Source organism: Oreochromis aureus, linkage group 4 (assembly GCF_013358895.1).
Source record: "Oreochromis aureus strain Israel breed Guangdong linkage group 4, ZZ_aureus, whole genome shotgun sequence".
In the NCBI taxonomy this organism is placed as follows: domain Eukaryota; kingdom Metazoa; phylum Chordata; class Actinopteri; order Cichliformes; family Cichlidae; genus Oreochromis; species Oreochromis aureus.
Window position 1 is genome coordinate 30,423,185 of NC_052945.1, and position 26,149 is coordinate 30,449,333.

General features: G+C 40.5%; 3 protein-coding genes and 1 long non-coding RNA gene across 5 annotated transcripts in view; 2 read left to right on the plus strand and 2 right to left on the minus strand.

Annotated features, from left to right (window-relative positions):
• carhsp1 (calcium regulated heat stable protein 1) overlaps positions 1–566 on the minus strand; it is a 30,315-nt gene extending 29,749 nt beyond the window's left edge. Inside the window, exon 1 of the mRNA XM_031726019.2 lies at positions 357–566. The gene's annotated coding sequence lies outside the window, so the exon portion shown is untranslated. The remainder of the gene's footprint in view (positions 1–356) is intronic.
• A 5,597-nt stretch (positions 567–6,163) lies between these two features.
• On the minus strand, positions 6,164–11,393 carry nat15 (N-acetyltransferase 15 (GCN5-related, putative)). 2 transcript variants are annotated; one of them, XM_039611562.1, is made up of 8 exons: positions 11,164–11,393; positions 10,725–10,762; positions 10,517–10,632; positions 10,185–10,314; positions 7,804–7,900; positions 6,716–6,950; positions 6,411–6,576; positions 6,164–6,305 (listed from the first exon to the last, which is right to left on the minus strand). In XM_039611562.1, exons 3-7 carry the CDS (start codon positions 10,624–10,626, stop codon positions 6,420–6,422), a joined length of 729 nt encoding a protein of 242 aa, XP_039467496.1. In that variant the 5' UTR covers positions 10,627–10,632; positions 10,725–10,762; positions 11,164–11,393; the 3' UTR covers positions 6,164–6,305; positions 6,411–6,419. The 2 variants fall into 2 exon arrangements, with proteins under 2 accessions (XP_039467496.1, XP_031581878.2); XM_031726018.2 differs by lacking the exon at positions 10,725–10,762 and having other exon boundaries at positions 11,164–11,392.
• A 3,493-nt stretch (positions 11,394–14,886) lies between these two features.
• On the plus strand, positions 14,887–18,986 carry LOC116309425 (putative zinc finger protein 876). The gene is made up of 4 exons (XM_031726013.2): positions 14,887–15,029; positions 15,687–15,793; positions 16,155–16,557; positions 17,591–18,986. Exons 2-4 carry the CDS (start codon positions 15,776–15,778, stop codon positions 17,599–17,601), a joined length of 432 nt encoding a protein of 143 aa, XP_031581873.2. The 5' UTR covers positions 14,887–15,029; positions 15,687–15,775; the 3' UTR covers positions 17,602–18,986.
• An 882-nt stretch (positions 18,987–19,868) lies between these two features.
• Positions 19,869–25,000, plus strand: LOC120439778. Its single transcript, XR_005612756.1, has 3 exons — positions 19,869–19,970; positions 21,271–21,350; positions 22,940–25,000. It is a non-coding gene; the product is annotated as an uncharacterized LOC120439778 (long non-coding RNA).
• The last annotated feature ends 1,149 nt before the right edge of the window (positions 25,001–26,149 follow it).

The window sequence follows — 26,149 nt, forward strand, 5'->3', positions numbered from 1 at the left end:
CACACACACACAGAATTAGCTCAGACTGGTATCCCCTTGCATGCTTTTGAGCCCCAACCCCCCAAAGGAAATGAACGCCAGCTCGCGCCAGGAAAACACAATCCTTGATGGAAAGCAAAGACTGTGGAAATCAGTGAACTTTGGCGCCTCCAGTAACTTACAAATACAAAAGAGCTTAAATCAAAAACACACATTTCGTCCGCTGAGCTCATTTACAGAAACCACAGTATTTATCGAGCAGGTGTGAACTAAAAGTTGACAGCTTCCTTGGGGCGAAAACTATTAGCTAGCTGCTGCAGAAATTAGCCGCGCGACGCTCACAGAGCAGCACTGTGCTGCTTGTGTTTGAGTCTCACCTTGTTACCTCCAACTTCAGCACTGACGTTTCTTCTGAAGCTGGAAAAGTTTCAACTCTGAACACAGTTTAATGTGGTGCTGCGGGTTTGTTCCTCCGCTGTAGAGAGAGCGGCAAGGATGAGCTTCAGCCTCCCGGAGTCCAGCAGAGTAAACTTGCTCTTTCACTCTCTCTCGCTCTCTTTTTCTTTTTTCCTTCTTTTTTTCTCAATGGGCGTAACACCGTCGGAGTGACGTCACCTGTTACCGTAACGGGCGCTACAGCGGGACGTCAAAAACGAGCAGCCGTAAATATGCGACACAACACGCAAAGCGGATTTGTTTGGCTATTTTATACAGAAAACCACTTTTTACAAGAACAAGGAATAAATACAATGTTTGTTATCTATTTCCATCTATTTCTATCGTTTCCTATTTCTGTATTGTTGGTACACAGGATTAAATCAATATTACATGTAAACTCATTGTATATATCGCACAATTGTACATAGTATAAAACACTTTTGATTTAATAATGCTTGATTTTCCCGTCTTTTGGTATATCTTTGATTCGATTTTTCCTTCTGACTTGTGAGCTGCTGTAAGAGGTAAATTTCTTCAGTGTGGGATTAGTTAAGGTCTTTTTCTTTTAAACTGTCACACAGCCTGACAAAAGAGATTTCATACATTTTTGAACCAAGAAATTGTAATAAACACCTTACGTGGCACAAAGCCCATGCACTTATTGGAATAAACAGCTAATTTATCATATTTTATTGACATTTCATGTTTTGGTGTGCTTTTTATATGAAGCTACACTTATTCTTTGTTTTGTTTTTGTTTTTTTAACCATGACTAAAAATAAAATGAAACTTGAATGGAATGTAACAGAAAATAAGAAGAAATAGGTTCACATGAAGCACTGCCTCACATTCAGCAGAGGGAGACATTTTCAAACTTAAGCTCAGAATAAGTGGGAATTAGACATCAATTCTATTTTTGTAACGTTATACCATGTTAAATACAGTTATTCAGTGTGTTCTCTTACCACCGTCACAGACTATTGATGCTGTCTATACAATCCATGTGGGAAAAGCACAGAGAACAACTTATACGTACAAAGGAACGAGACGGTGGGAACAAACTGCGTGGACCTCCATTTCAGTTCCATTTGCCCTTTAGATGACAAGAAAAGTGCTTCATGAAAAATGACTTCACAATGAAGAGTTATTCATCACAGCAGCGCTGGTGTGAGGGAGGATAATATAAGTTGAATTTCAAAGAGCATCCATCAAAATGATCTGGAAAAGCATAAAAAGTGGCACATGACCCACAAACCAACTGTCCAATAAGAGAGTGACACAATGAAGAATAGCTCTACATTACTTTGTTTTCATGGGCATTTTTACATTCAAATTCGAGGTCTGATGACTTTTAGATACAGCTTCATATCACCCTATCTCAATCGGTTTTGCCTGCCAAGTTAATAGTCTGCAAGGTGACCTGCTGTAAAGGCGCACACATGCCAAACCAAACACACAGGAAGCTCGCAGTCTAGCATATTCACAATGAAACAAAAAGAGAAAGTCAAGGTCCGGCCTGCTTCTTTACTGAGTTTAAAGAGAGGCTCCTGTGTTGATTTTCCATTTGAAACTTTTTTGGTTAATATTTGAATCTACACACCAGGAAAGATATAAAGCAAGGAAGTCATATAGAATTTACTACACTAACTACACATTTAATCCTGCGATACTGAAAAAGAAATGCAATTTTGAGTACATGATGAAGAAATGCTGTCAGCATGACTCTCTGGGAAGAATCCTTAAGAAATAAATGTGTAAAATGACAGACAAAGCTGTTAATTATAAAGTGGAAAGTGTGACGAAACGCATGACTAAATGATACATACGGTAAAATATTCTTTTGTTGACTGGTGGAGGGCTCAGTGTTGAACCACACTGTAAGTGAAAAGGCTTTCTAATCAAATGAATCCATAAATTATATACACTCCCTGGCCGCTGGTCAACTGCTCATTAACGCAATTATCTAGTCGGCCAATCGCATGGCAGCAACTCAATATATTTGGACAGGAAGACATGGGTAGGACGATCTGTGAAAGTGCAAACCGAGCATCAGGATGAGGAAGAAAGGTGATGTAAGTTCTCTATGTGACGAGTATTTGTCAAGCAAACCTCCACAAAAACAAAAAAACAACTGAAAAACTTTTGATTGATAGATTTTTAAATCCTCTGTAAGGATTCGGAAACTGAAAAGCCAAATGGCTGTATTGTAAAAGAATGGGTTAACCTTTACTGTAGAGATATATTGTATCATAGAGAGTGATAGCATGTGGAATAAAACATTTCCTGTGCAGAGGGCGATCGGGATTATTCATGCTGGATAACAGTTTGATCTGTGACCTCTCCACCACAGCATCACAAGCTCGAAAGCTGCTTCCTTGGCAGACCGCAGTAAAGTATCTGATGGAGCATTTGCTGCACGTGTTGAAGGATCTGAGCTTCTATAGGAAGTCGAGCCTTCTTGTATGCAGCCTCTGTGTTGGTCCTTCAGTCCTATCTAATGTAGATAGGTCCTCATCTCCATGGACCTACAGTGTACAATATGCGCCAAACTACTGTGCTACAAAAATGGGAAATAGATGCAGCAGTTTATTGAAATCAGGCATAAAATTCCCCTTTCTGTTGGCATAGAGACATTTAACTGGACATTTAATCTCTGAGATTTGTCAGTATAGAAAAAACCCCCGCGTGCAACATCAGCAGTAAGTCTCAGTTTTTCTACACAATAAAGAAATGTTGCTGTAGTTTAGTCTGGATACATTATAAGAACAAACAAACAATAAAAACAGCAACTTTCTTTCATTTAATCATTACTGTACCACGAATGTGTGCACGAGAGGTCTGTATCAGTAGGACAAGCTGTAAAATTTCTGAAAATCTAGTTAAAAGTCCAAAACTTTGTCCTACTTCAAGATGTCTTTAGCGGGCCGATTCTGGCCCACGGGTCTTATGTTTGACACCCCTGGAAAGCAAACAGCACACTGACATACATGTTTAACTGACCACACATCTTCATTTTGTGCTCATACATCTGCAAGGGTGACACAAAACCATCCAACTTAACCACACAACACACAGTCTTTTTTAATTGTAATTTAATTTTAAAGCTAATCTACTTTATTTTTCAGATGTAAAATATTGAGAACGACTTCTACCATCTCGTGTTTCTTTCTCTCTCAGGAAAGCCTAATGTTGGTTGACTGCTGCCGCGTACTTTGAGTTGTGTTACTCTTACAGTTGGGTGAAACGTTTCAGGGGAAACATCGGAAGCGTCGGCCCGGAGCGGATTCCTCCTGTTGCCCAGAGAGCATCAATCAGCTAAGGAACAACAAACAACCAGTGCACAGGATGATGATCTCACCCATGTGTTATAGCTCAAAAACATTTTAATAACCAATTATTAAACCATATGCAGAAACCTCTTAATAGTGCTGTGACCAAGCAGAGCCATTTTATACGCACTCTATATTAAAAATGAATGAAGCTTAATGAGAAAATCAGCCCATTTCCCATCATCTGCTTCTGCATCAGTACTTCAGGACTCGAAAAGCAACATTTTGGCAGGATGTTAATGCTTCTCTTGTGAATGTATGGCACCAGACTTCATTTCGCACATTAGCAAAGCACTGACACACACATACACACCCCACAATAAGTATGAACTGCTATTTATTAACTCTTATAGCTTTAATATAGCATAATATGCCTCAGTTAGCGGTGCAGTGGTGCATATCATACTGATAGCAGGATTCTTGCTTTTTGAAATAAGGACTCAGGTCTTCTGGAGAGTCTTTTCTGAAAGAATCTGCCATGTCTGCTGAATTCCCATCGTTCAGCACTGTGTCTGCCATGCTTCAGGTCAGTGTGTGGCAGTCTCCACTGACTTCATCTTAGTCAGTATTGCTGAACCCTGCAGGTCACAAGGATCTAACAGAGGCATTTGAAAATGTGTTTAAAGTGTACACAATATTTAGCTCATCAAAATATTTATAGTGCATTTTTCAACTTTGGAAGATCCAATGGGAAGATTATCCCAATGATTCTGTCAGTTATGTCTTTGATTTGAGAAGCTTTAGCTGTTTTTTTAAAAGAGGAAGCTCAGAGTGTGGGAACCTGAAAAGTCAGAAGCTGACCTCAAGTTGCACTGTTGGAAGCGTTATGATCCTGTATTTGTTTTAGCTCGACTCATTCACATGTCTTCAAAGGTGATGAAGTGGAACGCTGAGACACAAACCACTGAGACCAGGGCATGCTTGGAATGAAAACAGGGCTCAAGTTTATGATAATAATAAGACAATCACAATGAAAACAATAGAACACTGTAGTCCTACAGCAGGGGCAACTCAGACTGACTCAGGCTTTACACTCAATCAAATGACACAAATTTATTGCATAAACAATGTCAGATGTTTTCTTTCAGTAACCCTCGGGGCTGGTAAAGTGAGAAATGAACACCTTTGAACTATGATCATGATTTTTTTGTTTTCACAGTCACCCTGACCTCATTCAGTGCTGTGCCATGTACAAAATCAAACACTTTTGCTCTCTGATACAGTGGATCAGGTTTTGTGTGAAGTCCAACAAAGCTCTAACAAAATGAAGAAACCTCACCGCTGCTTTCTGACAACATTAACCAGCAATATTTGTCTTTCACCCCCCCAACTTTGGCACTTGCTAGGTTCTAATCTTGGGACCCTGTGTGCTTATACCTACACACGTGCATGCATGCAGGCACGTGTGGTGGATGATGTTTTTCTTCAGCTCTTCTACAGGCCGACATAAAAATTTAATCTGGGACAAATTAAAAACAAAAATCTGAACAAACAAATGGACATTTCTCTACATTAGCAGCAACATCACAGCCATCAAGCAGACCAACTGGGCTGCAGCCAGTTACATTAAAAACCCCTAAAATTCACATCTGGATTATACACAGGAGACACTTGGAAACAATGCAGAGGTTTGCTTAGAAATGTGACCGTACGTTACCATTACAATTACTGCACTGCACAACAAAGTGCCAATTTCTTGAATGTTGTGAAGAAAAATGAAATAAATCTGACTGCACTGTGCCTCAAAGTTTCCTGTGTATATGAACTCAGATTCACAGGCCAATGAAATCTTTCTTGAGTGACTTCCTGATTCAGTGTATACTCTTAAAAGAGACAGGGATGGGTTATCTTCCAGCTAGTCCTACTAACAGCATAGAATAGACATACATATTGAGAGCAATGTATATATTATCTTAGTATATATAATATACAAACAGTGTACATAGTCTCTGACAGTGGTGGACAGAATGAAGGGAGACAGAATGATCGGCAGGGCTGAACCTGTAGTCTCTGTTTGGTTCCCAGTGTGTGTGTTACACCCTTTCCACATCAAAAATACAACCTGTGTTTGCCGTTTGTGCATCTGGGTTGACGTATCTGAAGCAGGTCGTCCGCTCCACGCTGCTGCCTGGCCTCTAAAGGGTGTCTGCCACCGCTCGGCTAAACTCAGATTACAGCTGGAGTACAAATGGGACAGTGTGATATGTATATATGGGCTAGTAGAGGATCTGATTAAATTAAGAAAACAGTGGTTTTTAACCATAACTGCCACTGTCTGTCAGTGTAAAAACAACACTGCACATTTCATGACCCTGCAGTGAAACAAACCCTGTAAATCAGTGGGCGCTGAAATATAGCTGCGAACCTGGATCTTATGCGAGCAGTGCCAAATGTGGATTTCATCGACACTCATGTTCTGGCATGTGAACGGTCAAATGCAGGTTGAACCTGAGGTCCTGTGTGTCACACAGGGTGTGGAAAGCTGTAGGAGACTGAGAATGTGAGTGTGCGTGTACATCTCGGCGTGTACAGGGGAAGACTGACGGGAACATCTGTGCTCCTGAAAAATAAAAAGGAAAACAAAACAAAACAAAAACAGTCAGATTTAATTAATTAATTTAACATTTAATAATGTGGGTGACGTGTCACCATAAGCCCCACCCACCATGCTGTGTCACATTGTTCTGCTGTACTGGATGCCGGTCTTGGAGGCAATGTTGGACCAGGGGAGCAGCGAGCGCAGCAGGGACTGGGCCTGTCGGTACAGCCTCTGAGGGATGGAGCAGGGGCTCAGGCTGGCCAGGGTTGAACCGATGTGCTGGATATAATCAGTGGGACAGGAAGTCAAGGAAAAAGAAACAATGCAACATTTACTTTTGCTTTTTCCCCTGCAACATCTGGACAAGTATGGCCCAGAGGAAATGAAATAACAGTGAGTAAGTGAAGTTTCCTGCTTCCAAAAAAGGATATAATATTGTCCAGGGTGGATGACCCCCGTTGATGTAGAGCACATATGTGAATCCGTCTTTGAGGACGCCTCGTATGGAGTAGTAGTAGGGTAGGTAGTGGTGCTGCCTGAAGTCCCTGTTCTCGTAGAAGTTGATGGCAGTGTTGTTAGTGGTGAGAACGTGTAGGTAGATTGCCTTACAGTGGTCCTGGGCTGTCGTTGATATGTGCTCCTTCAAACTGTCCAGCAGCAGGGAGCCTGAATCGTTTCAATCAATATTAATGTACTGCAACATCAAATTAACATCAAGTCTCACAGCAGATGAGTTTTGAGTGTAGTTCCAACATGTGACTCAATTAATCATCTGAATGTCCTTAATCAAATCATTCATTAATTTCTTTGATGAGACAGTGTCTAATCCCCGATTTGTTTAGATTCTTGCTAACTGAATAAAGTGTGTTAAATTAGTTCTGAACAGTTTTTGCCTCATCTTGGTGTTGTGACCTGTAACGTGACTTTGAGATGTTAGTGGATGTGTTTTCTTCACATACTTTTCAATTCAATTAAATGTAATTTATATAGTGCCAACTCATAACAGTCACCTGAGGTGGCTTTATATTGTATAAGGTAAAGACCCAAGTCCAACAATCTGATAATCCCCCATAAGCAGCATCTATGACTGTGGGAAGCAAAAACTCCCTTTTAACAGGAAGAGACCTCCAGCAGAACCTTCAGGGAGGGGCGGGGCCATCTGCTGTGGCTAGTTGTGGTGAAAGAAGATAAAGAAAAGGAAGAAAGAAAAGAAAAGAGGACTAGTGTACGGTGACTGTTCTAGTACACGCGTGCCACGTTAAAAAAACGCTAGTAAGCCAAAAAATGTTAAAATGTAACAAAACAAAAATAAAATTGTATAAAACTGGACTTATTCAGCCTAAATGGCATGGAGGTTGCATAACCCCCAATTAGTTTAAAGGGAAATTATTCATTGCATTTTCTGACCATCAGGTTTAAGGCACGTTTAAGGCACTCATGCCCTGGCTTCGCATTTCAGACCTAGAGGCTGTGTTTGCCTTTGGTTTTAGCCACAATTGCAAACTGTGTGTCTGTTTACCTATGCCATGTTTCCTGAACTCTTTGACCACTCCCAGGCTGAGGATGTAGGCTACCTGTGTGTCCACAGGGAAACTGGAGGCCAGGATGTCTCCATCCTAACACGCATACATAGAAAGAAACAGACATATACACAAGTTGATTATTTCACCGTTCACAGTAGGTGACAGAATAAAAACTACACTTCTTCAAGCTTTGTTATTTCAAGTTAATCATCCATACTCTAAATTTTCTCTCTGCCCATCGAGATCTTTGCCTAGGGAAATTAACCGCAGGCAAGGCAATTTATAAAATGCAAATCCTGCACCAAAGGAAAAAAATGGCAGATTATGAACACTTTACATCCTAAAGTGAGAGAAGCAAAGTTTACACATTTGTTAAATGGAATCAGTCAAATTCCAGTGTTTTGTAAATCTACATTTGCCACTTTTTGTACCGATTTCTCACAAGTTAGATCAGATGTTGGAAATGTCACATTTAAAAGATCCTAGAAATTTGCATACTGCACATTCAAATTTGGAGCTTGCAGTCTAAACTCATTCAAACAAGATAACATTGATCCCGATCAAAGCAAAATTAAATCCATTGCACGTCGTTTACACAAAATTAAAAAAGACCACAAGTTACAGCTCTTCTTTCATCAGTTTCTTTCTCATTACTCTCGTATCCTATATTTCGGGCTAATGAACCTATCTTTGCCAAAGGTATCCTTTTTGCCAAAGCAGTGCACTAAAAACAGACTCTACTATGTCAGTGATCTACTTATGACTAAAGATGGCACGATACCACTTTTTTATGTCCGATACCGATACCGATATCATAAATTTGGATATCTGCCGATACCGATATGAATCCGATATAGTGTGTTTTTTAATCAATAAAACTGTTTTTTTAATATCTTGCTGCATTTTGTATAAGTTCATACTCAGGTTTAAATAAACAACAACAATAAAGCTATTCTGTTATACCTGTATGTAAAAAATACACTGCGCCCAAAATATTTCATAGTTCAGCAACACTGATCAATCTAATAAACTTAAACCTACTCCATCCTCCCTATTCTGGTATTTTAAAGAGTACTTAGCAGAAATATTAAGCAACCTAACTAATAGGGTTACAAACTCCCAGCAAAAAAAAAATAGGAACCACCCCCACCCTCCACCTCATGATGCTTAATCGATGTAATCAACTTTAATTTGATGCAGCGTGAAAAAAAATGCACAGAAATAAATTATTTTTCAAGAATAATTAAGTAGATTCAACATCTTTCTTCAACAGAATTGCAGAATTCACAGATGGTACCTTCCCAAAGGAAAAAGTACTATAGCTTACTAGGGTATATTAGACTTAACAGTTACTATATACAGTAATGGACTTCTATACATTTTACATCAGATTAAAACTTTGGGTGTAAGATTCAGATAATTATTTATTAAAAGCTCGACATTTTAAATGAGAATAAGAAAGAAAAGTATGTCTTTGTGCCCCCTTTTCCCTGTTCATGCCCTGTCGGCCCCCCTGGCTACACTTTGCTAGATCCGCCCCTGCACAGTTACCAGCCGTCAGCTACGTAGAAAAGGATCCTGGTGTAGAAAGTAATATTAAATACATTCTAACAACAGCTTATCAAGGTTAAACGTTCTGCTGTTGTTCAGCCGCTGGTTTCCTCTTTCTGGTGCAAAGTGGGCCAAAAACAAAGAAGAGCCACGGACTCGCGACAGAAAAGCCGATCAGCTGATCGCAGGAAGGTGAGGGAGAGAAAGGCAGTCGCTCCATATATCGGCTATTAAGCTTAACGTGGGTACGCTTTACAAACATTCAGAGATGAACTTACACACTTGCTTTACTTCTCTCTGGGATAACTTCCTCGGAGATGAAATGCTGGTTTGGTAGTGAGGCTACAAATACACACAGCCGCTCTGTCACGTGAGGCATACTGCTCAGACGTGCTACGGTTATGAGCCCAGTTACACCGTGTCGCAAGTTTTGTGAGATGTTTTTTTGATATTTAATGGATCGGATTACATTTTTTATTTCTCGCCGATATCCGATCCAGTAATTTAGGTCAGTATCGGACCGATACCGATACGTAATATCGGATCGGTCCATCTCTACTTATGACATCTCTAAACAGTAGCAGACATTCACACACTCAGTGACACCATGTCCAGAGAATACAATGTCATACTTTGGAGGAAATCCACAATAAGAATGTGTCACTTTCTAGCTGCTGCTGCAAAACATTAATAATATTATACTGCACCTTTGACTGGACTGAGCACATGTTACACTTTGGAGGTTCTGATTTCTCGGTCAAGTACTGTGCAATATTCAGCCTTACTTTCTGAGCGAGAGATGGCATATCAAAACTGAACCTCTTACCTCTTTGTGTACTTTGGTCCGACCTTTGATCTCGGCCACAATCATTCCCACGATGCCTCCTCTGTAGGTGGCAGCGAGGGAGAAGAACTTCTTGTTGGAGGTGATGTCCTGATACCATGAGTCTGGGTACCTGGAATCAATTGTCAGACAGGTCTCATATCAGACAATTACTCAGACTCCAGAAGGTCTGCTTAACTTATGGGCTGTTACTTATTAGCTCACTGGGCATTCGGTTAACAGGAGTCCATTGATGCCAGTCAATAACAATGAAACAAAGACAGTTCCTATACACACAAATGTCCGCCAATGACACACTCAGTATGATAACTTACTCGATTGGGAACCAATCACCACAGAGCAGCTTAACGTTCTCTATGTCATCGTGGCAAAGGAAGCGGAGCTGGACTTCACTGAGGGTTGTGGGAGGCACCACGTCACTCATTCACACCTGCAGGTTACAACAGAGTGCACAGGAGAGATGCTGAGACTGCAAAAGCAGACTAAAAAAATACCGTTTACAATTAAGTACAAGGTACTGACTAGCACTGAAGCATGCAGACCTCTGCTATTGTGCAGTTCTAGATAACAAAGAGAAGTCAGTTAAGCCCTCACACAATTAATACGCATTACTGACATTTATAAAAAGGTTAGAATGACACATATATAAACGGACCAGCAGAATGAAACGCAATTATGACGTAAACCCCCCAGAAAATTAAACGCAAATATGTAATAAGCATCACATAAGGTTGCCCATAAAAAGTGATGAGAGTTACACTTAGCAGTTGTGTATACAAACAATACAAAAACAGTGATGTTATTACTTTATTTACGTAATATCCTGGCAGAAATGGAGCCTGCTGCCACTGGTATCAACAGTGTCACTTTTGTGTCCGCAGGTTTAACCACATTTCAGCGTACATCACACAGGCTAGTGTTAGCTACCGCTAGCTAGCGCGCTGATGCTAAGCTAACGTACCTTGTTTCTACACTCGGACCGGAGGAAAGCCGAACAGAATTAAATTCCTTGGGTGTCACTCGATACAGTCACACTGCGGACACAGCATGATAAAACACTGGTTTATTCCCGACTCTCAAAGCCGTTTCATTACGGAGCCACTGCTACAAGGGTTGCTACGCTAACCAGAGCTCTCCGTGCTTTGATAACAGCTGGATGTTTTCTTCCTGTTTGTGGCTGCTACACGAATGACGTCACTTCTAAGGCGTTTCGTTGTTCTGTTCAGTCCGTTGGCGCTTTTTCGCCACCTGCTGGACAGAAGTGTGTTCTACAGGAGTGACTCCCTTTCCATAAAGAAATGGGATCAGAAAAAAATTAATAAATTTGAATTAAATTCAGTTTTTTTTTTTTATCTTAAAAGCATTTTGGTCGATTCATTTGTGTTTTTGTTGTCTTCACAAATTATTGCAGAAAGTAAAGACAACAGTGGTGTAACATGGTAGACTAATGTGCCTGTATTAATTCAGCTCCATATTATTGTATGAAGTTGCACTGGGTTTGGAGTGGGTGTGTGTGTGTGTGTGTCACATTTCTGGTGAGCCAATGGCTGTAATGGGGTTGGACTAATTAGAGGCAGGTGTAATTGACTGCACTGATACACTGGTCTACGTATAGCCCACACTACAAACACTGCTGTGTAATTTTGCCTCTCTGTGCAGGTATGTAATGTGATGATATGTTTGGGCTGGATGGGTTTTGTGCTATGAATTCTATAGTGAATGTGTTATTTTGTCTCTCTGTGCAGGCCAGGGCCTATTAAATGCCACAGCCTAAAGGCAGCGGAGTTGCAGAGGCTGGAGTGACCGCTGGCTATCTACTTCCAGGGTGGTGGGTCTCAGAGGACAACTGCTAACCCTGTTGAAGTCAACACGTGGAGTGCAACTGGCGTTGTGGCATAGCTGGCTCTGGCCTTGGGACTGTGTGTTTTTACTTGATCTGCAAATAGGACACTGGACTGTTTTATTTTTTATCTTTTGAGTATTGTGTCAATAAATTATCTTTTAAAATTTTTTTGACTGTCATCTTTTTGCCCACGGCTGAGACGGTTGGTCAGACCTAGAATCTTAATGGGTGTGTTACAGTGGTTTACTGGACATTAAAATGCTCTCAGAATTTGCAAGTATTAGTACTGGTATCAGCAGTACTGGCCCTGTTCTTACTTGCTATCAGACCGGTGCGAAAATTTGCAGTATGGCACAGCACAGAGGCGCTGCTTATCATTAATAAATAAGACTTGCTGTGGCAGAATGAAGGTGAGGAGTTAATTTCATGACACATATCAGTGGTGCAGATTCAAAACACACTTAACCTGAAATGTTAGCAAGTTAAAGTTAAGAGAGCAAGAAAAAAGAGAGTGGACATGTCGTCAAAGTCAACAAAGCGATAAAGCCGAGGTAAGGTCTGTTTAGCCCCAATTCACTGATGATGATTTCATGCCCCAAATAAAATACATTTATTGATATGAACTGGTTCACAGTCATGTTGGAACAAGAAGGGACCATCTCCAAACTGTTCCCACTAAGTTGGGGGTATGAAATTGTCCAAAATGTTTTGGTATGCTGAAGAGTTTCTCTCACTGGAACAAAGGGGCCGAGCCCAAGTCCTGAAAAACAACCCCGCACCGTAATTCCCCTCCATCAAACTTGCAGTCAGACGAGTATCGTTCTCACAGCAACCGCCAAACCCAGACTCATCCATCAGATTGCCAGACTCAGAAGTGTGATTCGTTATTCCAGAGAACACGTCTCCACTGCTCTAGAGTCCAGTGGTGGTGTGCTTTACACCACTGCAGCTGACACTTTGCGTTGTGCTTGGTGATGTAAGGCTTGGATGCAGCTGCTCAGCCATGGAAACCCATTCCATGAAGCTACACACGGTTTTTGACCTAATCTGAAGAAAATTGCAGAAATTTGGTGACTTTTTATATACCTGTGTCCATGGAAGTAACTGGAACACCTGAATTCAATGATTTGGATTGGTGAATACTTTGGACTATATAGTGTATACGTACATCTCCAAAGCCAGAAGGATTTATGTACCTATATTGTTTTGTGTCATATGTGTCATGTCATTAGCAAGAATAGGATTGTCCCATTCAACCTTACCAACCTCATAATTATTAAGATCCAACATGTCTCAGAGGGTGCACAGTCTAATTTCCTACTAAAATGACATGTTTGGAAGAACTAGTTCCATCGGGTATCCTTCAGACAGGATTTTCATGCATTTATGAGAGTATATTTAAATAAACACAAAGTCAGAACAATCACAGGTCTGCAGTTAAACCTGAGGAGGATATTTTTCAGTTTTATTTACACACGGCACAAAATCACAACAACAGTCACCTCAAGATGCTTTATATTGTAAGATATATAACACTACAATAATAGAACCCCCCCAACACTTAGACGACCTCCTTTAAGCAAGCACTTGGCGACAGTGGGAAGGAAAAAATCTCCCCCCTAACAGGAAGAAACCTCCAGCAGAACCAGGGTCAGAGAGAAATTTGCATATCATCAACAAAATCAAGTGGACTGTAATTTTCTTTTTTAAAAATCAGAAACCCAAGACAGAAATGAAAATTGGCCACGTGCACATTCAGTCAGTCACATAATGTCAGCGCGTCCTCTGGTGGTTATCTGCCGGTACTGCAGGTTTTTCCTGCAACTCAGAATGTGCACGAAATCCAAGTCAGATTAAATAATTAGTCAGAAAGATAAAACAAGTATTTGGCACTGCAGTTGTATGTCTTCTCCTTTTATTTATGTTTTACTTTTATTATAGTGATAAGAATGTTACCGCAGCCATTTCAAGCACAGCAGCATTTATATTCAAAGGTAGTTTGCACTGTTCTCTCCTAGTTGCTCCTAGTCTCCTAGGCTTTTAAACAAAGACATGTCAATAACATACATTATCTGTACCATAAAAATGCACATTAAAAACACAAAAGTCAAACACATCAATGTATAGACACAGATGCAGCACAGGGCACAGAGTGCAATAATAATTCATTTAAAGTGAAACCGTCTGGGTCCAGTTTGAGTTCTGTTGGTGAGGAATTCTGCATGTTTATAACCCAAACAGAAAACATTTGCTCAAATAAGGATTTCATGTCACAGCACCTTGGAGTTTCCAGTATGATGCTCTGGGCCTGGTTGAAACCAGAACTTTAACCCACAGGGTCCCCGAGCACCTGGGAGGAATGGTTATTATGCTGACGTTTGTATGGCAGTTTTAGATTAGCAATTGTAATTAAACAACATTGTTTAAACTTGTGTAATAATTTTTTAAGCACATTTATTGGTGCTACCCTATTGGCCTCTTATCAAGACTTTTAATTGCCTGTCTGCTTATCATGTAGATGCTACTCAAGAGATTACAAAGTAATTTGAATGTTTGGTAAAGAAGGAGGGAGCCTAGATCCTTAGAGCCTAGATCAGTCAGGTCAATCCAGGTTTATAGAGCCATTAATGACCTTTTGACATTAAAACCCAGAAAGGTGTTTCTCCAATGATTTACTTCATTTATAGCTGGAGCTTCAGTACTGACAACTATTTCCTGTTTCCTCATATTAGCCTCAAGGGGACTGAGTTTGTAGTTTACTATTTCAATTCTGTGTACTTGCATGTTCTGACTGTTTGATCCAGGTTTTTAACGTAGCTCCTTTAAGAGGCTCCTTCATGGTGCTAACCTGTTGGCACACCTGTTCTCCATAATCCATCAGTGAGCACAGCAGTTCATCCACGGAGCAGCAAAGATCTCTCTGGGATTCGAAACTGCTTCACAGCAGAGCTTCTATGAGTTGGTGGGCCTGAGATCCTTCAAAGGTAAACACTCAGTTTACGTTAGCTGGAGTTCTTTTGCATGTTTAGATTAGTTTACCTCTTGAATATTTGTAGCTCAGGTGTGCGTGCGTGTTGTCTTTGGAGAAAAGAGCTGCTACAAGCACAGAAAATCAGCTCACAGCTTTACTATGACTGCATGGTAGTCTCCTTGTTTGCCATCATGGTTAATGCCAGATCCTGAAGTTAATGAATGCTTTCTAAATAATAAGAGAAGTCAGAGGGATGTTGTAAAGAAGATAAGACATCTGTAACAGCAGTTGAAGTGGGCACCATGTTCACACTTGGGGATCTGTGGATTTCCTGAGTTAGAAATGAGAAAGACAGGTCAGTGTGATGGGAACTCTGGTGGGTTCAAAGACTGGAAACCACACAGTTCAGCTGTATACAGTACAGCAGCAGCTGCAATGGTTCAATGACAGACTTAACAAAGCAGATTGTGAGGTATCTTTTGTAACTGCCTTTACTAGTAACAGGTAATTGTCCTTACTAGTTTTTAATCCTGCATCTTGCAGGCATCTTGATTTAATCCAGAACATGCTAAATCTTTAATGTAAAATGTCTTTAATGTGCATTTCATTCTGGGACTAGGCTCAAGCCTTGTCTGTGAAACTGGCCCAATTAAAATCAGTTTCTCCACAGGTGTTGGGGAGGTGAAAAGAGTGCGACGGAAGAGCAGAGGAACGCTGTCGGCCATCTTAGTCCAGCTCAGCCACTAGAGAAGGAAAAAGATGGCTTATTTACAAATGGTGAGACAACATCCCTGCAGCAACACAGACTCCAATCCAACCCCCTGGGCAGCTCTGGAAAATGTAAAGGAGGACGTAAATTTGAGTTTTAACTGTGTTTTCACAGCTTTTCCAGCTTTTCCTACCAATAAAGAGCTCTACCACTGCGATTCAGACCACACCAACATGATTAAGTAATAGACAAACAGCATACTCAGCTCGCTCTTTGCACAGCACACAGGGTTACTTGTAACAACAACAATAACAAAAATTTTTTAGTAGAACTTAACAAATTCTATGGAGGCACTAACACATCTGCACATGATTTAACTCAAACACTTATTAAGCTTGCTCCATGATAGCTGTGTCTTTGTTGCTATAGGGACAAAGGGACCTGGGCGGGGAATGCTCTCAGGAGGCCGAGGATGCTCGCCCAACAACAAGCGGAGATGAATCCTACACCTGTGATCAGTGTGAAAGGACTTTTGCTACCAAGAGTCGCCTCACGGTACACAAACGGATCCACGCAGACGTAAAACTGTATCGCTGTGACGAGTGCGGGACTTCTTTTTGTCGGAGCAGCAGCTTAAAAAGACATCGAGTCATCCACAGTGGGCTCAGACCATACACGTGTGAGCAGTGTGGGAAGACTTTCAATCAGATGAGCATCTTGGAAAGGCATCGACTCCTCCACAGTGGAATTAAACCACACACATGTGACGAGTGTGGGCTGGCTTTTACCTGGCTGCCAAGCTTGAGGAAACATCAGTTGTCCCACTCTGGGAGTAAGACACTTTCCTCTGACCTTTTGTGGACAGAGTTTTAGCCAGTCAGCTACACTAGAAAAACACACACACACACAAAGATGATACTGTGACCAGTGTGGGGAAAGCATAAAACCAGTTTAGAGGCCATTTAAATCTTAAAGTGTGATTAAACCACTGCAAAGACATCCACACAGGAAAAAGGTTACGCAGCCACTGTATGCTTCTCAAAACTGTCTTTCTGCCAGACTCATTTTGGCTGTTGGACAGCTCCCCTAAAATTATGTGGCCTGCTACGATCATTTTTTTTGTTCCCCTCCTTCAGGAAAGTCCCATTCTTTGCTCTTACATTGTGCTTCTGTAATATGTTCCATAGAGGAGCTCTGTTAAACACAGTTTATGACCTCATTCACATTTTCCAAAGCTTCTATGACACTGGATTGTCTCATGAAGTAACTTTAAACTAAGTCACTGCTGCGTGCTGCCAGTGGCTCTGTGAGAAGGTGACTACTAGATCACTAGTCAGTTCCTCAGCTGAAGCCCTGGTTTTTTGTTTTTGTTTCTTGGAGCTTCACATTATTATGTTAGGGCTGGATCAGGTTAGCCCTTAACGATAAGCTTATATAAGGAAGAAAAAAGTGAAAAGGAAAAAAGTGAAAAGTTTTAAGTTTGATCTTAGAAGTAGAGGGGATGTCTGTCTTCCAAATCCAAACTGGGAGCTGATTGCACAGGGGCCTGAAAACTGAAGGCTCTGCCTCCCATTCTACTTTTAAATGATCTAGGAAGTAAGCCTGCAGTCTGAGAGCAAAGTGGTCTGTTGTGTTGCAATGTCTGTGTAGGCTCTCAGTCAACAAGGTCACTGTTGGTTTTGTAATGAAGGCAATTTGACTTCTTTGGTTTGTGAAGATGCTTCACCTCTCATCCAAGAGGTGAAGTAAAGTGGGAGAGTACCAGGAATTTAGCCTCTTGTCTTAGACTCTGTCATCAGTGAAGCCACAGTATTCCCAGCATAACATGATTCAGACAATCCTAACTTACTTTGTCTTTGTTTTAGTTGCAGACTGAAGCAGATGAATGCAGTTGTCACCCATCAGCGCTGTAGTAGCCACTGTTCTTTACCGGCTTCTTCACAGCGAGCGCACACTGAAGTACTGAAAAGAACCTGGAAGATGTTTCCCCTCAGAAGCTCATCAGAAGTCCACGGAGTCACCCACAGATTGGAAAAACCTTCAGATGGCGCTTCCTAGAACTCAATGTCCTTTTTTTTTTTTTTTTTTTTTTTCCTTTTTTTTTCTTTTTTCTTTCTGTGATTTGCAGTATCTGTAATTTTTGAAGTGTCACAGTGAACCAATCCATTCAGTCACTGGCATTTGTAACTCTGGACAATTTTAATGTCCCGCTGGCTTAGGTGCGCATTCAGATCTCATCAATTGAACCTGACCAGCAGTAAAACATATAGAAAGTAATTAGATAACCAAAAGAAAGCTAAAACTACTTTTAACTGCTTATTAAACTGACTGCTTCTCTTAAGTAACTAATTAGCTGCTTATAGGAAAAGGTGACCCCCCCCAAGCAGCAGTTTAGTATTTATAGTTGAAAGAAATCTGATACTAAGGTAACTTATTGAATCTTAAATTGTATTTTTTTTGTATTCCCTGTATTTCTTTTTTCTTTGCATGGAATCAACACATCTCTACATACAGTACTGCAGTAAAATGGTGCATTTTTAGCAGTGTTTAAAGTTTGGTTGAGTTGTACTATTGGACCGTGTGTTAACTCATATTTGAACATCATGTTTTATGACATGATGCAACATTTTGGAACAACTTAGCTTCTTTTGTGTTTAGGCGGCGCACTGAGAAGTAGCTACTAAATGTTACATGTAATGATCTTCCAGTGTTTTTCCATAGGTTTAAAAATAAAATCCTATTTATAATTTCAGTTTGTACTGATGGTCAGTGAAACAGTAAAGCTTTCTGAGTTGTAGTTGGATGCTCATGTTTGAGGAACGCATATTAATTATACAGGTTTGATGAAGTTAAAGTACTGGCAGTCAAACTCGTCATCTACCATCAGTCTAGAGGTGGAAAGTAGTGGAGTACATTTAGTCCAGTGCTGCAGAGTGTTTAGATACTTGTACTTTATCACTTGATCAATGCTCTCTACTTAGACTCCATCAGACTTCAGAAGGAAATAATGACACTTCTTATGCACCATATTCATCTGACAGCTTTAGTTCTTCACACATAAAGACTTGACCGACAGTGACATGAATCACTGCTCTGAATAAAAGCAGCCAGCATTGTTCATCAGTTAAAATGCTGCTTTGAAAGCCCTATGTTATTATTTGATCAATAATATTGATCAGTAGGAGGAACATTGACAAGATCTGGACCATGTTTTTCACCTTGAAGCACATCTCATCTGTTTGCTGCGCAATTTCAAAACATTGCTTTTGTATAAATATTTTAAGGATTACAATTTTTAAATTTCCTCCTTTTTTATGTGTTTATTTTTGAGTGCTTTCAGAAATTACCAAAACATTCAGTTGTCATGTTATTTGAACGTTGCTTCTATTAAAAGGAAATTATGAGCCACTTGTGACACACAGTCACTGTGTGATGGCTGCAGGAAGCAGCACGGTAATGCTCACCGGGCACAGCTCGTGCACGCCCTACAGGATTTTGCAAAAACACAGACATCAGTATTTCCACTCACAGATGATAAACTGTACTTATGTGCACAGAAAGTGTTCCTAAGTTGGTTTGATTTCAGGACGTGAAACTATAAAAATGAGATTAGTCTTGTTACTTATTAGTTTAGCCCCTCCCACCAGTGATGCAAGCAGAGGAGGTAAAAAGACACCATAAGGAGATGGGAGTCAAGGCAACAGGCCTGTACATCTGTGCCTTGGATTTTCATTTTAAAGTGATGTTAAAGCTGAGCTTGAAACCTCTGCATCTAATCAAATTCAAAATATAGCATAATATGAAAAGATCTGTTCACATGGAGAGTCTGATCACCAAAGAACCAGCTTTTTGTAGAGTCGTCCAGAAGTTGCTTGTTATTCGTGCTGTGTGCATGCCTATTTATGTGCTGAAGGTGAAAACACTGAGCAAAGGGAGGAGTGTATGATCTGTAGATAATATGGAAGCTGCCCAGTATATTTACATGAAGATTATGCCCTGACACCTGTTTCCTGCTGCCACCTTCTGGCCTTCAGGTGCACTGGTCGTGTTTGTGTCCTACAGCTTTAAGAGGCTCTGTCCTGGCTCTTAATTGTTGGCACACCTGTTCATTATAAGTCATCACAGCACAGTTCATGGGCTGGGCTCCTCCAAAGGTAACCACCAAGCTGATGCTGGCTGGAGTTGTTTCATATGTTTAGATAGTTTGTTATCTCATGCATGCTGTCATCTGCTGCCCTCCCTCAGGTATGTTCCCAGCTCAGGTGTGTTTGTGATGGAGTGTTAGGGAACTGGAGAGACTCTGGAGACAATAACTTGTTTGAGCACAAGTAAACTCATGGCTGCTGATCATTGAAGGTTTACTTTCAGTTTACTTCAAGATGCCAGCAGAAGTTATCTCCCTGTTAAGAAGGTCTTTATAGAGACTGAATTATTGTATCTGGGCTCAGCCTGCTCATAGAAACAGAGCTCCTCAGTATCTGTAATTTTTTTTTATTTTTATTTTTTTTATTTTTATTTTTTTTTTAAAAAAGAGGAGCGGTGTGGTCGCCTTAGTGCAGGAGACTCAAACCTTAATTGCACAGATTGTTTTTTCTTTCCTCACCTCTGTCTCTTCAGTGTAAACATGTGTTTTTGCTGCTCAGCTGTAGTGAGATTCAGATGAGTGGCTAAAATGTTACTGTGATCCACTGTAACAAAGTAGGAACTTGCTATGCTGTCTTCCTTAAACTGCGTATACAGTGACTGGAGAACAATCCTCAAATGTTGCACTTTTCCAACAAATAACAATGTTTTCACTTTTAACAGAGTGCTGACATGCACCTGGAACACTGCAAACCAGGGTGCGGTACTACAACGCAAGTTCAGCACGTGCAGGATGTCTATCTGATATCGGGGTTTCCCAATCTAGCTATGAGCATGTTCATGGTTCCCTTCGGCATCACAGGTTGCCACTTGTTGGGAACATGACCTCCAACTATCTGTCCACTGACTCTTGGGAAGAGCCCATACTGATGGGCTTCCACATTTTTCATCAGGATACTTGATGAAAAACCTCATTTTAAAAATAGCCCTGCACACTGTTCCTTCACTGTGACCAAAGAGTTTCATGATTCCAGATGTTGACAAGTTATGTCTCTTGATTGTAACAGATCAAGTAGTGTAATCATGTTGGTGTGCAGTTCTTTATTTATATATTGTCCGTGCATGTGAGCACAGCTAAACTTCACTTGCATCAGCATGCTTGCAGAAAATATTGCCTGTTAAGGTGTTTACAGAGACTGAATGATTACTTCAGGGTGTCATTTCTCATCTGCATGTGTATGTTGTCTATGATACCTCAGAGATATTTCAAAGAAAAAGTTAAACCTGTCTCCTTGAAGGATTAAAGTCCTCTGATCCTCCGTCTTGCCATCAGCTCAGTTTAATCTAGACCAGGCTAAAACTTTGATCATCTTAGGACAGTCTAAGTCATCTGGATGTAAAGTGACTTTAATGTGCATTTCATCCTGGCTCAGGAGCCTAATAAAAATCTCTTTCCCGGCAGGTGTTGGCGGGCTGAGAAGAGTCTGACAGAGGAACGTAGTCGGCCATCTTGGAAAGAGGAAAATGTCTTCTTCACACACGGTGAGGAAAAACATAATTTTTTTTTTTTTTTTTAAAGATCCGAACATTTTACAGACAAAGCAGAGACTGATGAATATTTTTATACCTGAAATTGTTTGTACTTTATAAACAAATTTGGAAGTGTCTCTGATCATGCAAACAAACAAAGGCCAGGCTGCGTTTAGGAAATGAAGTCTATCAGCACAACTTTCATTAATGATCATAATTTAATATTATTATTATTATTATTGTTATTATTGTTGTTAATTACCATCTTTTGGTCATTATTTACAGTTTTCAGGAACATGAGACACAAAATGCATGTAAAGAAAATACTAAATGGAAAGATGAAGGCTTTAACCTTTTAGACCTTTGCTTATTTCTTATCTTTTTAATTAAAATGCTTTGTATGACTTTCCTGATGTCGTCATTTACAGTCAACATTCTTCTCACAAATATTAGTTAAACCAATTAAGGCTGATTTTTAAGGTTCATTTCAGTGTAAATTATGTCAAAATTTCAGACTTTACATTTTAAAAACTTTACATGATAACATTTTAAGTAACGTTTTCTTTGTGTCCTGATGATGGGGAAAAGTGGCCCACCGTTAACTGAAAGGAGTGTGGGGCTAGATTACCTCTTGTAAACTTTTTTTTTTTTTTTTTTTTTTTTTTTGCATCATGTGTAGCGCCGCCTTGTGCAATTATAAAACAAGATGTCAGAGTTGGTTTGCTGGCTGGTTGCTGCAAACAGACACACACAGTTTGATAGGTAATGGACCTGACAGTTTATTGGAAAAAAGAATACAAATCAGTCTGAGTGGGTCACATTTGTACCACCTCTGACAGCAATGAGTTATGTTTAAATGAATAAATAGACAATCAAAAAAAATACAGAAGGCTAATACCATCCACGTTCACACTCTGTCTACACCACAGGTGTCAAACTCCAGGCCTGGAGGGCCGGTGTCCTGCAGGTTTTAGATGTCCTTGATCCAACACAACTGATTTAAATGAACAAATTACCTCCAGTCCTCCAGAGGCCTGGTAATGAACTAATCACTTGATTCAGGTGTGTTGACCCAGGGTGATATCTAAAACCTGCAGGACACAACCCTCCAGGCCTGGAGTTCGACAATGCTACACCAAGGGCTAAATGGTTCAGTTTTGGCTAGCTGCACTGTAACGGGGAATATCCACCTGTTAGCCACAATGCTATGATTTGCAGTGCACTTTATAAATGAGTGTGTTGGAGAGATGCAAGTGCATGGGTGGAGTCGCACTGTCCCCTCTGCATTTGATTTTCCCTCGTTGGGTCAGGTGTAAAGACTGAGCAGGGCAATCAGCTGGTAGAACCGGTGTCCACGAGATGCAATCAGCAATACACTTGTTTAAATGTATTTTATGCAACAATATAGTCTTTCTTTTCCAAAGGATATCCAAACAATTTACAACATAACAGGTTACTATTATGGGCATCATCCAACAAACAGAAGTTTCTTACCCAAGCACGGTGAGGACCTACTCACGAGAGGCCTACATTACAAAACGAGATTTCATTCAGAGACTTATTAAGCATCTGACTCCCTGCCTGTGTCTTTGTTGCTATAGGAACAAGAAGACAAAGACAGCCCAACGCCTCAGTGCTCTCAGTTGGCTGAAGATGCTCACTTAACAAGTGCAGACTTACATGAGCGCTACAGTTGTGATCAGTGTGACAAGAAGTTTCATACCCAGGGTCACCTCAGAAGACACCAGCGCATCCACACTGGGGAAAAACCCTTCAGTTGTGACCAGTGTGGGAAGAGTTTTAGTCAGAACCCCACTTAAAAAGACATCGCCTCAGCCACAGCGGCGTCAAACCACACAGATGCCGCCAGTGTGGAAGGACATTTAGTTTGATGGACAACTTGAGAACTCATCAGCTCCTACACAGAGGAGTCAAACCATATGCATGTAGCCAGTGTGGGAAGGCTTTTACTCAGATGACCCACTTACAAACCCATAAGATGGTCCACAGCGGAGATAAACCACACATGTGTGAGGAGTGCGGAAAGACTTTTATTCAGCCGGGCAACTTAAAAAGACATAAACTGGTCCACAGTGGAGTTAAAGCGCACAAGTGTGACCTGTGCGGGAGGGCTTTTGCTTTGAAGGCGAATTTGGTGTCACACAAGCTGATGCCGCATGTGAGTAATCCTGTGACCTTTCTGGAAAAACCTCCAGCCACTAACCCCAGAAACACACCAACAGACACTGATGTGTGATCAGTGCAGCAGTTCAGTTTACACAAACTCGAGCTTAAATCAACTCTACACTTACTGACCATGAACCACACACCACTGTGACCAGTGTGACAAAGCCTAGAACCAGTTTAGAGGTAATTCAACTGTGACAAACCACTGCGAAGAGCTCCACGTGGAAAAGACTGAAGAGCCCCCATTGTAAGGTGTTTTTTTTAATTTTTATTTTTGTCTTCTTGTCCCTTCTGCACATTTTTGCCACCAGATTAACTTTGGTTGTTTGACTACTCTACTCTTCCTGGTAAGCTGCCTGAAACACCTTTACCTTCAAGCACCCAGGATACACTAGCTATGAGCCAGGTCAGCTGGCTCTGAACCCCTCTAGAACAACCAGGCATCTTACCAAATCAGGACAGTCCAGATTTCCTTTGGAGGAAACTCGTGTCTGGATAGTCTTGTGGGCGAAGTGAGGATAGGAACACAGATGCTTTTAAAACCCTGCAGAACCACCTTAGGTGCTAGTTTTCCTTGAAGCTCAACATGTGGTGTAGGTAGAGATGCTCTTTTGGTCAGTCAAGCTGTGATGCTGCCAGCAGGAAATGCTGCAGGAAACTCCGACTTACTTTGTCCTTGTTTTAGAAGCAGACTGGCACAGATGAAAGTGGCCACGCTGAAAGAACGGTCAACATAAACACCAGACACACACACTGATGTACTGTAAAGAATGAGGAGCTGTATCTCTATACCAGGCTTGTTTAAAAGTTCATGAAGTCAGCCATGAACATGGAGATCAAGCTTTTTAGGAGTCTTCTTGGATTTATCTTTGTGTCTGTGGTCTGAAGAACCGCTCATTTCTGGAGTGAAACGGTGCATTAGGACAGTTTTTCCACAGTGCTTTATTGGTCCTTTATATATCATAACATGGATGGGGAAACTCCCAGCGGGAGTAGTGGGTCATTAAATGTTACCTACTTTACAGGAAGTTTTTATTTTTAATTTTTTAAAATCTAAATTACAAAGAATTGTGCTCACTCAGACCCTCATCCTGATCAGTTGTAAATATGCATAAAGTTAAATTTGCAGTCCAGGGTTGGTGTTCTCACTGTTGTAGATGCTGGAGGAGTGACATGTTTTGGGCTTTTGCTTGAAAAGATTATAAAGTTGCAGGTGTTTGAATATTTGGTGTTTGTATTTTGATGCTATGGAAAGTTTTCCCACTTTGTTATTGAATCACAGCAAGGAAACAAATGGTACAAATAATTCACGAATGTTTTTAATGTAATGTCCTGGTGTTGAGGCAGGTCTGCAAGCTGCATGTGACACAAATCAATGCAATTTTTTTTTTCTTTTAACGAGCTGATGTGTATAAAAGATTTGTTACTGGTAATACGGCAAAACTTTATTCTAGTTTTTAAATGTTCGAGTTAAACCACGTGAAATAATGGTGGAATGGTGTTACATCTGGGAGACACAAATGCAACGTTTTTGGACATCTTGGTTTCTGTTGGGTTTATACAATGTAGTGAGGATGAACTGTAAAACATTACAAGCGGTATCAGATCTACATGAGTGTTAAATAGATTTCAAAATAAAATCCTTTTAAACGATTGGCTTGTTTCATTTATCACCAGCAGAACAGTCCTCTCCCATGAAGTGTCCAACTTTATGGCTCATAACGGGCAAAGACCAGACGCGGCTACAACTTTCTGGGTTATGTGTGGACTCGAGGGTTAATGCTAATCTAAAGGAAGTGAATAAAACTAATAGCACATGAAATACATTTAGCTTTTTACATATGCTGTAATGATTACGTGATGTAGCGCCATCCTTTCTGAAATCGTGAATCTAAACATACAGAAAAGCAAAACATATCATTCTTTTCTTGAAGTTTAAATACAGGTGTAAGTATATGGTTTATAAACAGTCTCACTAGTTCTTAAGTACATTTAGTAAAATGGGGTAAACATAGTATTTTGGTCTGTGTATGTAAGTATACAATAAGGCAGGATTTGTGATCACGCTTTATAGCATTGTGTCCTTACATTCTGTCGTCTGAGCAGACTCTCAAACCAGCGTCAGTCCATTAGTGTCTGTATCACTGCCGCCCAAAACCAGTATCACGAGCTCAGTGTGTCACATGGCCTTGCTTGACCAGATGGTGCTATTCCAAATGGATAATGAACATTGCTCTCATGACATAACAGTTATGGAAAAGATTTTATTTTGCACGTTTGATCTGACACGACTGGTCATACATCAAAGTTCAACACTTTAAAGTCCACAATTCTCCACAATCTGATGATAAGCACATTCCAGCAGTGACTGCCCCGCCGGTTCCCAGACAGCAGCCTTGGTGTTAGCTCTGTGGCTTATTTTTAGGTGCACACATGGCACTTTTCCATTTTAACATTCTTTATTAAACATCGTACAAACAAGTATTTACTTAAATTTAATTAGTTTTAACAGAGAGAGTGCATGTTTATGGATATTAGAGAAAAATATAAGGTGCAGATACTGTGCATCTGCAGTCCCCAACAGGTCACATGTGCATATAACCAAAAGTCACATACAGAAAATA